The sequence below is a fragment of the Acipenser ruthenus genome, chromosome 34 (assembly GCF_902713425.1).
Source record: "Acipenser ruthenus chromosome 34, fAciRut3.2 maternal haplotype, whole genome shotgun sequence".
Taxonomy (NCBI): Eukaryota; Metazoa; Chordata; class Actinopteri; order Acipenseriformes; family Acipenseridae; genus Acipenser; species Acipenser ruthenus.
The window spans coordinates 3,239,505-3,251,768 of record NC_081222.1 but is presented as its reverse complement, the minus strand read 5'-3'; the positions used below and the strand labels follow the sequence as shown (position 1 = coordinate 3,251,768).

The 12,264-nt window shown below is 38.2% G+C and overlaps 1 protein-coding gene across 3 annotated transcripts in view; it reads left to right on the top strand.

The window, feature by feature from the left end:
- LOC117968273 (dual specificity mitogen-activated protein kinase kinase 7-like) overlaps positions 1-11,914 on the top strand; it is a 30,552-nt gene extending 18,638 nt beyond the window's left edge. For all 3 annotated transcript variants that reach the window (XM_059007282.1, XM_059007283.1, XM_059007284.1), the window contains 2 exons: positions 1,670-1,715; positions 3,762-11,914. In XM_059007282.1, the coding sequence (XP_058863265.1) occupies positions 1,670-1,715; positions 3,762-3,902 (187 nt within the window). In that variant the 3' untranslated portion in view covers positions 3,903-11,914. The remainder of the gene's footprint in view (positions 1-1,669; positions 1,716-3,761) is intronic.
- Positions 11,915-12,264: the final 350 nt, after the last annotated feature.

Sequence of the window (12,264 nt, the reverse complement as noted above, 5' to 3'; positions counted from 1 at the left end):
TATTTCAGCAATTTTTTTTCAGAACTCCAAAAATGCTAATTCAAAAGTATTCATACCCTGACAAGGAAAATTGAATTAATAGCTAGTTGAGGCACCTTTAGCAATAATAACCTCCTTCAACCAATTAGGATACTTGTCAATGAGCTTTTGGCATGATTCTTTAGTGATGTTTTGACCATTCTTCAACGCATAATTGTTCCAGTTCATTCAAATTGAGGACTCTTGTGCACAGCCGCCTTCAACTCACACCAAAGATTCTCGAATCAGATTTAGATCGGGACTTTGACAAGGCCATTCCAGAACATTGATTTTATTATTCTTTAACCATTCTGAAGTAGATTTTGGTGTGTGCTTTGGACCATTGTCGTGTTGGAACGTCCAGCTGTGCTTTAAACCAAGTTTTGTAGCAGTTTCAGATGATTGGCCAATATACTTTGGTATGCTATGGAATCCATTTTACCATGTATTGGAACTAAATTTCCTGTGCCATTAGAGGACAAACAGCCCCATAGAAGGATATTGCCACCTCCATGCTTGACAGTAGGTACGGTGTTCTTTTCTTTGTACGCCTCATCAGACTTTCTCCAAACGTAACGACTATCAGCGTGACCAAATAGCTCGATATTTTTTTTAATTTATTTATTTATTTATTCATTTTTTTGTTTCATGTTTCTACGGAAGCGTCCTAGTGCCAATGAAAAAAAAAAATTTGAACAAAAAAATCTCCTAGCTAGGAGAAAAAAAGTCCTACGTAGGACTTTTTATCTCCTAGCTAGGAGAAAAAAAAGTCCTAGCTAGGAGATAAAGTCCTACGTAGGACTTTTTGTCTCCTAGCTAGGAGATTTTTTTTTTTCATTTTTTTTTTTTCATTGGCACTAGGACGCTTCCGTATGTTTCTGCCCAAGGTCTCCAGATAGCTGTTTACTTTTCCCCCATATTGACTTATTGGTAATGACAGCAATCATCCTATGCCTAACCCTTTTATACATAGAATGTTCACCTACAATCCAGCATTTTCTAGACTTTTCTGGAATTAGATTCTGCATTATCATATTGAAATGACTAGCACCTTGTAGACAATACTATCATAGCATCAAAGGGTAAGAATACTTTTGAATGAGCATTTTTGGAGTTTTGCAAAAAAAAAATGCTGTAATAAATAATTGTAGACACCTATTTCTTTGTAACTTTCTTTCCTCGTCCACAAAAGCAAAATGTTTGCTACAAAATATTTTATATATATATATATATATATATATATATATATATATATATATATATATATACATACTAATTTTCAATCCTAAAAATTCTAGATGATGCAAAACTTTTGGCCATAGCTGTAGTTAAAGAGAAAATAACAGGTAGATAGCAGTTAAAAATGCTCCAAAAAATAACAAAGTAAGCCTGTGCTCAAATGAGGGCAGTGGCACTGAATGGGTTAAACAGCTTCTGCCTCCAGTGTGTTTAGCATTGTGACGTGCGATATCTATTGAAGGAGCTTCCTGTTTCATTAAAGATGGCGCTCGCATTAAGAATAGATGTAGCTGACCTCTCAGATGTACTTATTCACTGCTTCTTTGGAACTGCTGTACTGTGAATGAAATTAGTTTGGATGCAATTGCCTTTAAACTTTTGTAACCAACTTTTTTGGTTTTCCACCCTCCAGCCTTACAAAGGATCACAGAAGGAGACCAAAATACCACAAACTACTTGTAAGTTTTCTTTACGGAATTACGGATTTGAGGGTCAATTCCAGTTTTTCAATTCCCCTTCAATCATTTCCAACACATTGATCAAAATTGCAATGAGCAGCATTCTGTTAAAATGGGCTTCTCGCAGTGGCAACAAATGACTTGCATTTGAAGTCGCTGTTAGTCATTTAAATGGGCTTCAAATGAAAGCACCTGAACAATCACAGCAATTATGTCTCTAAAATATAGAAATGTGTTCAAAGGAATTTGAATTGGGGAATTGATTTTTAAAAGGAAGTGGAATTTGAATTGAAAAAAATTTGATACTTTTATTTTAGAGAGCCATTTATAGATTTCACGTAATATTTATGACTAGATGTCATCAATTGTGTAGTAATTTTGTATTGTGGTAAACTGATGTCTGCAGTGGTTAAAATGCTGCTGGGATGTTGGCTACCTTATAATTTGGGAATGCCATTTTGAAACTGCTGCAGGCCTAATATTAGTGTAAGAAAAAGATAACTGGTTGTAAACGTACAGTATATATAGTTTTTTCAATTATGTCCTTTGTTCACAAGCACTTATTTTTGCTATGTTGAAATTTTTTTTTTTTTTTTAATTTGTATGTTGCCCATTTGTCTTTCTGTCGTCTGGGTAGTCCTGGCTCAAGTTTATAAAAATAGAATGAAATCAAGAAGAGAACAGTCTGTCCTGACAGTGCTGCTGGAAATCAACCATCACTGCTTGCCCACATTCTGTCTTCACCAGATATGCTTGGAATTAGAAAAAGGGGGGAAAAATGTGGTTTGCTACAGTACGGCTATTTAGCACCAAGCTGTTCACTCCTTACCTCCGAGAATAACAATACAGTACATGCTGTGTCCTAGCAAAAGCTTATCTTCAGAACATCTTGTAGGAATTTGATCATTTGCACAGGTGGGGAAGCATTTTGCTGTTGCACAGTGCTTGGGATGTGGGTTTTAGTGCACAGTGCAACGCTAATATGCTTCCTACCTTCTTTGCTCGCAACACATTTTTTCAGACCTTATTTTGGTGCTAACAGCAATGAAGAATCTCTCACAACACACACAAAGGGTTTTACACAGGGAGGAAATTCAGCTTTAGGAGGTAATAATATCTAGCAGAGCTGTGAAACCTCGTTGGTTTGCAATACCGATGACTAGGGAGTTTGTATAAAGCGGTACCAAAAATAATACAATACTAACAGGGGGGGAAAAAAGACTAACGTAAAATAAGTTTACTTAAACTAAATGGCTGATTTGAATAGGAGCAAATATCTTTTACAAAAAAGAGCTGAGATCTTTAAACACAACATAAAGGTGTTTGCATTTTGACTGTCCCTGTTTCACCCAGAGACAAACCCTGCTAGTCTTTTCAGACCCATTAACTCATTAAGTCTAATTGTCCTCATTTGAGGACTGGCTACTTTGTTATATTTTGGTAACTTTTATTCTGATTTTGTTAACCGCAAAAGTTAAGTCTAAGTGCAACTCTTAATTCTGCAAGTCTGACTGAATGACTCTGCTGTTAACTTGCTGAGCACGCTGATACTGTTTTTGTTTAAAAAAAAAATTGTGATTACAATATCAAAACTGGGACGATCTGTTTCCGACTGGGACAAAAATTTAAGGCTGGAAACTGGGACAATCCCAGTTTTCCCGGGATGTCTAGTAACCCTACACAAGAGCCATCCGATAGCCTGATCTCTGCTGTATACCATTACACTGTACACACGTACAATGCACACGTAAAATATAAGTGAAGTGCCGAACAGCTTTCCTGTACGTGCCAGTGAAATACTGCAAGATAGAAAGAGCGAGAGGGAGAAAGAAAGAAAGAAAGAAAGAAAGAAAGAAGGGAGAGTGACTGCAGCCCTGGCACAAAGAGGAACAGTTTTAAAGCCACTGGGAGTTCGTATCTCAGCTGTATTCCAGTCCTGAGCTCAGTGGTGAATGGTTCTTTAGCGCTGGAACTAAACTGAAGCAGCAAGCTTTCCTTAATCCTCCCTCTCACTTCCCCTCTCTTGCCTCTCCCCCGTTCCTGCAGGAGCACAACTTCATCAGGCGCTACGAGGTGCTGGAGGTGGAGGTGGCAGCCTGGTTTCAGGACATCATGGAGAAGACGGAGTCTCCTCGCACCAGCCAGTGTTACACCCAACACCAGATGCTGTCGTTGTTCAGCAGGTAGCCAGGGGGCGCCAGAGAGACAGCTGCCAGCTGCCAGCGCCCCGCCACTCAAAACACAGACTGACTTAACACGACTATCAGCGACAAGACGAAACAAAACCGCTTCTTAGTAATTCAGTATTTTTTTTATTTTTATTTTTTTATATTTTGGGGTTATGATAAGCTACAGAAGATTTTTTTTTTTTTTTTTGAGTTTAGGATGAATAGGGGGAGAATCGACCTCTTTTTTTTTTTTTTTTTTTTTTTTTTTTTTTAAACATGGTTTTATCCAGTAGGTTTTTCAAACTGCAAGATTTCTGGTGACTACAAAAAATGAAGCTTTCTTTTCTGATCGAGACATTTACTGCAGAGGGAGACTGCGTTTTTAACTTCCTGAATACTACTCGGCGTAGTAAAGCAAGGTTTTTATTCTATTTCTTTTCTTAAACGTCGCTAGTTAAAGTAATCCCAAAGGTTTCACAGGGGGGAAAAAAGCAAAAGCCACAGCAGTGTGCCAGACTCCTCCTTGTTCCCTAACACTACACATGCACATCTCCCTGGACTGTATGCAGTACACTGTAATCGTTTGCCCTCCCTCTATAACCACTGCATTGTGATGTCCCCCTGCTTCCTTTCAACACAATACAAGATGACCCCTTCCCCGTTTAATACAGTAAAACCTGTCTAATCCGGCATTGATTGGGACTGAAAAATTGTGCAGGATTGTACAGTGTGCTGGAATACGGAGGTACTGTAAAATCTAACACTGTACCCAAAATAGGTTATCAATGGCAAACTATTTGAACACTTTGAAAAGCTATGACGGTACTTCTCCAGTAGTTCAAGGATTGTATTTAAATGTTACTTCCGTTATGTAAACAGGGACTTTACTGTAGACTTACCCATACCAGCAGGACATGTTCACTGACGCAAAATACTTAACACAGGACTCTCTGCCAGGCTGCACAGTCAGATTCACATTGATTTTAAGACTTGTAAATCATGCTGGATTCCAGAAGAGACAGGTCCTGGATTGTAGAGAGGATCAACCCAGAATTATACAGAGAGAGGCTGGATTGGGCAGGTTTTACTGTACTTGCCCTAAATAGCTACAGTTTCCAGTGCATACCCAGCTCCTGCCCCTCTGTAGCAGGGTGACAGCCCCATTTTATCTGAAGTCTGATGCACACAGCTCGTTTCGCTCCCACCGTGCATGCAGTTCCCAGGGGGCAGAATTGCATCAGCTTGGTTTGGGGATTTCTGAGCTGATGCAGCTTTAGCATTGCTTCTATTTGCTGGCCTCCCTGTGGTTTAACCTTGAGATGTTTTTATTGGGAGCGGGTGGGAGTGAGGGAGGGAGGGGAGTGGTGATGGTTGCTTCAGGCAGCCTGAGAGACTGTGCAGACATTCACATGCTGGTAAAATAAAATAACACGTGGAGCAGGAAAAAAAAGATCTGAGCTTCTCTCTGTTTTAACCCGTAACTTTTAAACCAGTCCGAATAAAACCCGCAGAAACGTCTTCGTTCACCCCTGAGACGAGCATTACATTAGATCGTAATTTTGTATATGGAGAGAAGGGACTGGGATTTGTAATGTCATTATTTATTTATTTTTTTTTTGCTGTTTCTGCTATCTGTGTTTTATAATCTCACTCGCACAGTGTAGGAGCAATTAGTTTGAACATTTTAGGGTTGTGCACACATTTCGTTTCTGATCTAGAGGAGGCACTAGGCATTTTCAAATCTGTTAGTAATGTCCCAGTACTGCTGTGAAAAACTGCTTGACCGGCAGCGGCATTATTAACAGCTCTTGGCAAAATGATTCTGACCTTTTTTCATTCACAGCCAACAATAAGCTCTCTGCTTGTCCTGGGAACGCTAGTGGCTGATAATTGGACAGCTTTATGATGGCAGTCAGATTTTGTTCTGGTCGGTGAAGAGGGTCGAATTGGCTTCGACAGGCAGGCATGCCGTTCCAGACTGCAGAGTCCTTTGTCTGTTTAGCAAAGATATTAGTTTTCGCACTGAGACACAATGCAATTTCTTGGAAAGATACTTACAATGTACCCAACTGAATCCAAAGTTCAGGACGTTACAGACAGCATGTCCTTAACCTTGCGTGCGTGGGTTTTTTATTTTTATTTTATAGGGTGTATTTTTATTTTGTATCCCTCTAACTACTATAATGTACTGATTTCACTGGGGATTTTTTTTGTTTTTGTTTGTTTAAACATGATCATGCAGGTACTTTTTATCATTATTGTAATAATCTTTCATTTTAAGCAAACTATTTAAAGAGCAAATCATTTGTATCATTAATTAGGGTTATTGTACCCATCTAACTACAGTCAGCACTCGCATGTCCGACCCTATATAATTTTGACTTCAGTGATGGTTAAACGAGTGTGAGGCATATCTGATTTATTTCATCTGATTTGACGTGTATGTAGGCAAGCACGTTGTAACCTGCCCCCTACCACTCAAACACCCCCTGCCCTGCACACACACACACATTTCGTACAAAGAAAAAATATGACTTGCGTTTGAGGAACTGTACAGGGAGACGTTGATTCTTTCATTGAAATTTGTTAGCGCACAGTTGGGGAATAACAGCAGTAAAAGACAAAAACGTGTCAGTTTTTTCAGGGAACACAAAAAAGATACAATGTCAAAAATGCATAGCTGAAAGGACTGTTTTAAAATGGGCTTCCATTTAGATGTACTGTAGTTGGTATTGTTGGTACAGTACTGTATTTTAATTCAGTACTGTAATACAGTACACACTTTTAAATCCATATTGTAGCAGTATGTAAAATTCCCCATTAACGACCCAACAGCAAAATGAAATCAAAATGTTAGCCATGCACAGAACTGCTTAAACGCAATGCAATTTATCAAAAGATTAAAAAATAACAAGTCTCCAGAATTAAAACCGTATCCAAAGTCAGTATTCAAAATTGCAGAATATAGTGCTCAATAAGGCCCAAATGTTACAGTTCACTTGCAAATGAAAATGCATAACCACAACTAAAGATCACAGATTTAAAAAGAAAAATGCATCACAGTATCTTAAACTGTTTAATGATTAACCGTGCCTTCGTTCGCTTTGTTTTCGGAGGAAGCGCTGTGTAACTGCAGTGCACAATAAAGACAGACTGATTTGCCATCCCAGACTGACGTGTATCTGAGTGTCGTATATCCGAGTGCTGACTGTACTATAATATACTGATATCGCTGGGAAAAACAAAAAAAACCATAATCCTGCAAGTACCTTTTAAAAATATTTAATCTTTTTTATTGATTAAAGAGGAAATCGTTTTTATCAAGTTTTGAATGCAACCGAAGGAGTTGAACATGTGTCTGTCAACGCAAGGAAGCTAGGCTTCATGAAATAAACTGGAAGCGTTGCACAGTTGAGTATTGTTTGGAGAGAGGGAGCGTGGGTATTACACCTGTTTTTAAATCTGGAATTTGATTGCAATCGGCAAGTAAAGATAGACATGTCGGGGAAATCTTTACAACGCTGACGTACAGAATTGTATAACATTGGCTTTAACAGGGGTGGAAATTAAAATAAATAAATCCAAGGACAAACCAGTTTCTATTACAGACAGCAATCTGAAGATTAGTCATTGCATTTATCTGGCCCATTTAGCAGTTCTAAATGGATGTTTTAAGGGCTGTATTGAAGGCGCAGTGTAATGCAGTTAATTGATGGAGGATGTAGACTTCGCTGGACATGGTTAAAAGAATATTTGGCGGCTGAATGTTGGTAGTTTGAAGAAGGCAGCAGCTTGACAGAACGCAGAGAGGGAAGCTAATTGCATCAGCAGCTCCTCAATCATGTTTTAATTATGCTGTTTTTAATACTGAAACCGTACTGCTGGTAAGCATGGGCTTGGGGCTGGAGCGCTAGGAGGTTTGTCATTGCAGCGGTTCAGGCTGATTTGCAATTAAGGAGTCTTTTAAGGTTTTCAATTGCCTTTGCTCTTCCCCAGCTGAGTTCCAAGCATGACGCTTTCCCGAGCTTTCTCAGACAACAATTTTATTTCTACATCTTTTTCCCCTGATGTTAGAAATAGAAACTCAAGTGAAAGGGATCTTGTTGACTGCACACGTTGTAGAAAAAACATGGGCAAGAGCTGAATATCAAATATCCAGGCTGGTTTATAGGTGGGAGAGCTCCCATCAGGGGATCTGGGAGTACTTTTAAGGTACACAAGGAATGGAGCACTTGTTGTTCAAACGGTTTCTTCTTAAAATACATTTTGAGAGCGACTCAAGCATCACGAGGTGGAAACTGAATTTTGGATGACCAGATCCAGTAAATGTTTAAACCCTATTCAGTGCACCTCATTGCAAATAACTGTATATGTGTAGGACACACACACACACGTCCCTTGTACCTTTTTTAAAGGGTGAAGAGTATGTTATTGAACCAGTGGGAAGGAGTTTGTATCTGTATTTCCAATACAGTTGCTGTTTTTGATTCAGTTCATGAAGGGCTCGGTTTAACTGGTTTTGGTAGATAGGGGAGCGCAGGTGTCACAATGAGGTTCACAATGGCTCGAGGAGTGGAGCGTTGTGAATGAGGAAAGACGCTGTATGTGAGAAAGCAGAAGCATGTGGAGAAGGTTACTAGGAGTAAACAGAGTGGTACTGAAGCAGGTATTTCTAAGTAAAAACACAGACTTAATGGAGACAAATTATTTTTATTTTTATAGTTCTTTGGCAAACATTTTAGTAGTTTTTTCATTTTTTAAAGCAACAGAAAGGGTTTTTAGTTTATTTATATACAAGAAAGAAAAAATCTACGTGTTGGTGTTGATTTGTTCTTGAGGTATGCGAGTCATCCTTGTTGAAGCCGAGTTGGGAAACCACTGCAGTTAGCATTTTTAATGTTAGTAGCCGCTGGCACGATTCAGGTGTGTAACAGTCATGTCAGAGGAATGTGTGGAAGTTTATACAGCAGCACGCTTTTCTGTTGGGTTTATATATTAGAAATCAAGCACACTCGATGGAAAGGGTCATTAGAATAAAGGCAGAACGCTAATACGCATTGCAATTTGGTGTTAACATTAGTAAATATAAGTATTACATTTATTTTTGCATACAGTATTACAGCACAGTAATATACTTGGCAATACCTATTGAAAAAAACATACAAAAAAATGAACAGTTGCAATTTATCCTGTTGAGCGTTTTGTGGAGCTAAATTTAATAGCTTTATTTAAGGTTGCTTAAACATAGGTGAATGTTTAGGTTATGTTTTATTGATATCGATGTCTTTTTTATGTAACTTTTTGTTTAATTTGTATTGTACCACGCTGCTTTTGAATGATTTTCTTTCTTGTTCTCTCGTGTTATTACCAGCATGTGAATTCAACTTCAATCTTTAGCTTGGTTGGATAAAAAAAAAAGAAAAAAACCAATAATTTAAAATTAAAAAGTGCAGTTTTATTGCATTTTTTTTAAAATCGCGATATTTTTTTACATTTTATTTAGAACAAAAAGGTTTTGTTTTTCATTATTATTATTATTATTATTATTGTTCTATTGTTATACAGACAGGGATGTTCACAAAAGAGTATGCGATGCATGCAAAACCACACCATTTTAACTTGACAAGCCAAAGGTTTTAAACAAAACTATATAAGGTAGTGTCACAGGGGACTGCAGTTGACTCAAAGCCAGGGTTACTGCATGGTAACACATGAAAGAGATCAGTCATTTGCTGGATCCATATTAGCAATCGCATGTTCACGTTTATAGGTCTAACGGCTATCCATTTCAAGTCCTTTTATTTATTTATTATTTTTTATATGTATATCTATCTTTGCAAAAAAGAAAATGTTTCAAAAGGAAGTCACACTTTTGTTTAATGGTCCCTCCTCTTTCTGTTTTTAGTTTGTGAGCAGTGTCCAAAAACGCTGAATGCAGAAGTGATGTTCAACACAGACAATTATGCAGTGCTCCCTCTTCTAAAGGAGCGCTGCTGTATATACCAAGTGTGTCAGACCCTTTAAAATGCAATAGGATTGGGTCTTCTGTTTGTTATTGATCGGCGCTAATGCGTCAAATTTGTGACAGAGCAACAAAAGTGTGTCTTTTTTTATATATAAATACAGTATAATATTGTTTATGAATTTATTGATTGTATTTTTTTTTTTTGTTTCGAAAGGAATTTCCCTTTTTCAATTCACCGTCGCGGCTCTGAAAGAGCTGAAAAAAAAAATCAAAACGTGAAAGATACTGCAGGGTATTGTAGACGAGTCTTACTTGTTTTTTGATGAAATATGTTTTAAAACCGATATAATGAGATCCATAGAACTGCTGAATTATCGACATGTGTTAGTGCTGTTCATGGGGGGTGCTGCAGTGCAGAAGTGAAACATGATCACAACCAGCCCTTCCAAATTCAAACAGCCATGCCCAAAGATAACCTGTGCAATCTCTCCTGTGAAATTCAAGATGAGGGGTTTCAATAGAAAAGAACCCCCCTTTCTGCAAATGTGACGTGCACACAACACCGTGCAAAAGCTCGTCACAGCAGTAGCGTGTTCAATTTGAATTCGAACCCTCTTTTCCGCGGAGGGAAAATGCTTTTTACTTGCAGGGGTTTTTCAAAACTCCCCAAAAAAAGTGAGTTTTTCTTTTCAGTATCAGTGTACCAGGCTTGCCCAATGGCAGCGACTCAAGTTTGCTTATTGACTATCGTGAGCCTTGTTTGGGGCTGCAAGCAGTCAAGGGAGAACTTTCAAAAGTATAGGAAATGCATTACGGATTAAATGTTTTTAAATGGTTGGAGACCACCAAGTGTTACTACCAGACTAGCAGGGACATACAACACAGCTAAATCCCATCGCCATCGTAGCCACCAACTTTAATGAAACCAAAGCTGATCTCCTGTCAGCGTCTCAATCCTCCGAAGACAGACCTGGATATGGCATTCTGGTGTGGCGGCTGCTGCTGCTGCTGGTGTTTGTTGAATGCTGTTCTGGTTGCAGGTGTCTGAGAGACTGCCGACCCCCAGTATTGTGCACAAAAACGTCCGCTTGCATAATAGCATGAGGTGATCTGTTCCCCCTCCTCTCTCCTGGCTCCACTTGGCTGTATAATCTCACAAGGACACACATACAGGGAGAGAGAGCAGGGGCAGTGGCTACTGTTCTTTTAAATCACAGTGGCAGAAAAACAACTAAAACGCATTAAAATGGGGGTAGTTTGTTCTATTGAAACCAAATAGATGTATTTTAGATTTCACAGGTGTTTGTGTTGGCGTTCACCATGCTTGTAAACTTAGGCACGCTGCACATAATATGTAATCAGTCAGGGGGTTTCAGTAAATGTCAAATCCCCTGTTTTTAAATTCAAGCTAGTTTTATAATGACAGCACATTGCACTGCAGCACCCTGTCCTCAGTAGAATCTTGATGTATGTAAGGTGGGAGGGGACATGGGAGAGGGAGGGGCTTGTTTGGTTAAGGGGTGGGGCTTACATGGTGACATGTCATTGTCTCTTGCATGAGTAATGTTTAATTTAAAAAAAGAAGAAAAATTACAAAAAAAAACAACAAAATGCTATTATAGATTTATATTTATTTTATTGTGTTTTTGTTTGTATGTGAAATTGTACGGTTAAGAGTGATTTATTTTTTTTCTCTTTTTTGTTTCGTTTCATATTTATATATATAAAAATGCCATTTTATTGTGAATACCTCAATTTCTTTTTGGAAAATGCTCATTTATTTATATTTCTGTTTTTCTTGTGGGTTTTCTTTCATTCATCACCTGAAAATCAATCTGCTATGTTGAAACGTGTAGCATCCCATATACTTTACCAATATGTTTTTTTCTTCTTCCATATTTTAATTTGATTCTTATTAGCCAGTGTTGATAACAGTAGGTTGTTTCTTGTTAAATGTTTCACTTTAGAGCTGGCAGATAAACCTTTATAACTAGGCTTGCTCAGTTTCAACATTCAATTTTCAGGGTCTCACAAAATACCATAATAAATCTCTCACCTTTTCTGTATTGGACTCTGTTTCTTCATTGGAACACAGTGAAACATTGTACAGCAGGTTTGACCACTTTCAGTTTGAGTTGTTTCTGGCCAGCTGAGCTGTGATTGAGCGGGGCGGAGATACCCAGTCGACAATAGGAAAGAAAGCGTCGGGTAGGATTGACACCCGTTTCGTTTGCTGTGATTTTCCTTGGATTGGATATCCCGGCTGCATTTGGTCACCTGCTGGTCAGAAGCAAAGAATAATGTATTTTATTTTATTTGTAATTTTTTTTTTAATCCAAGGCGACTTACAGGTGTTACAGGGCAGCAAAGGGGTACAATGCAAGCTTAATATTTAAGTAGTGTAATTTTACAGTAA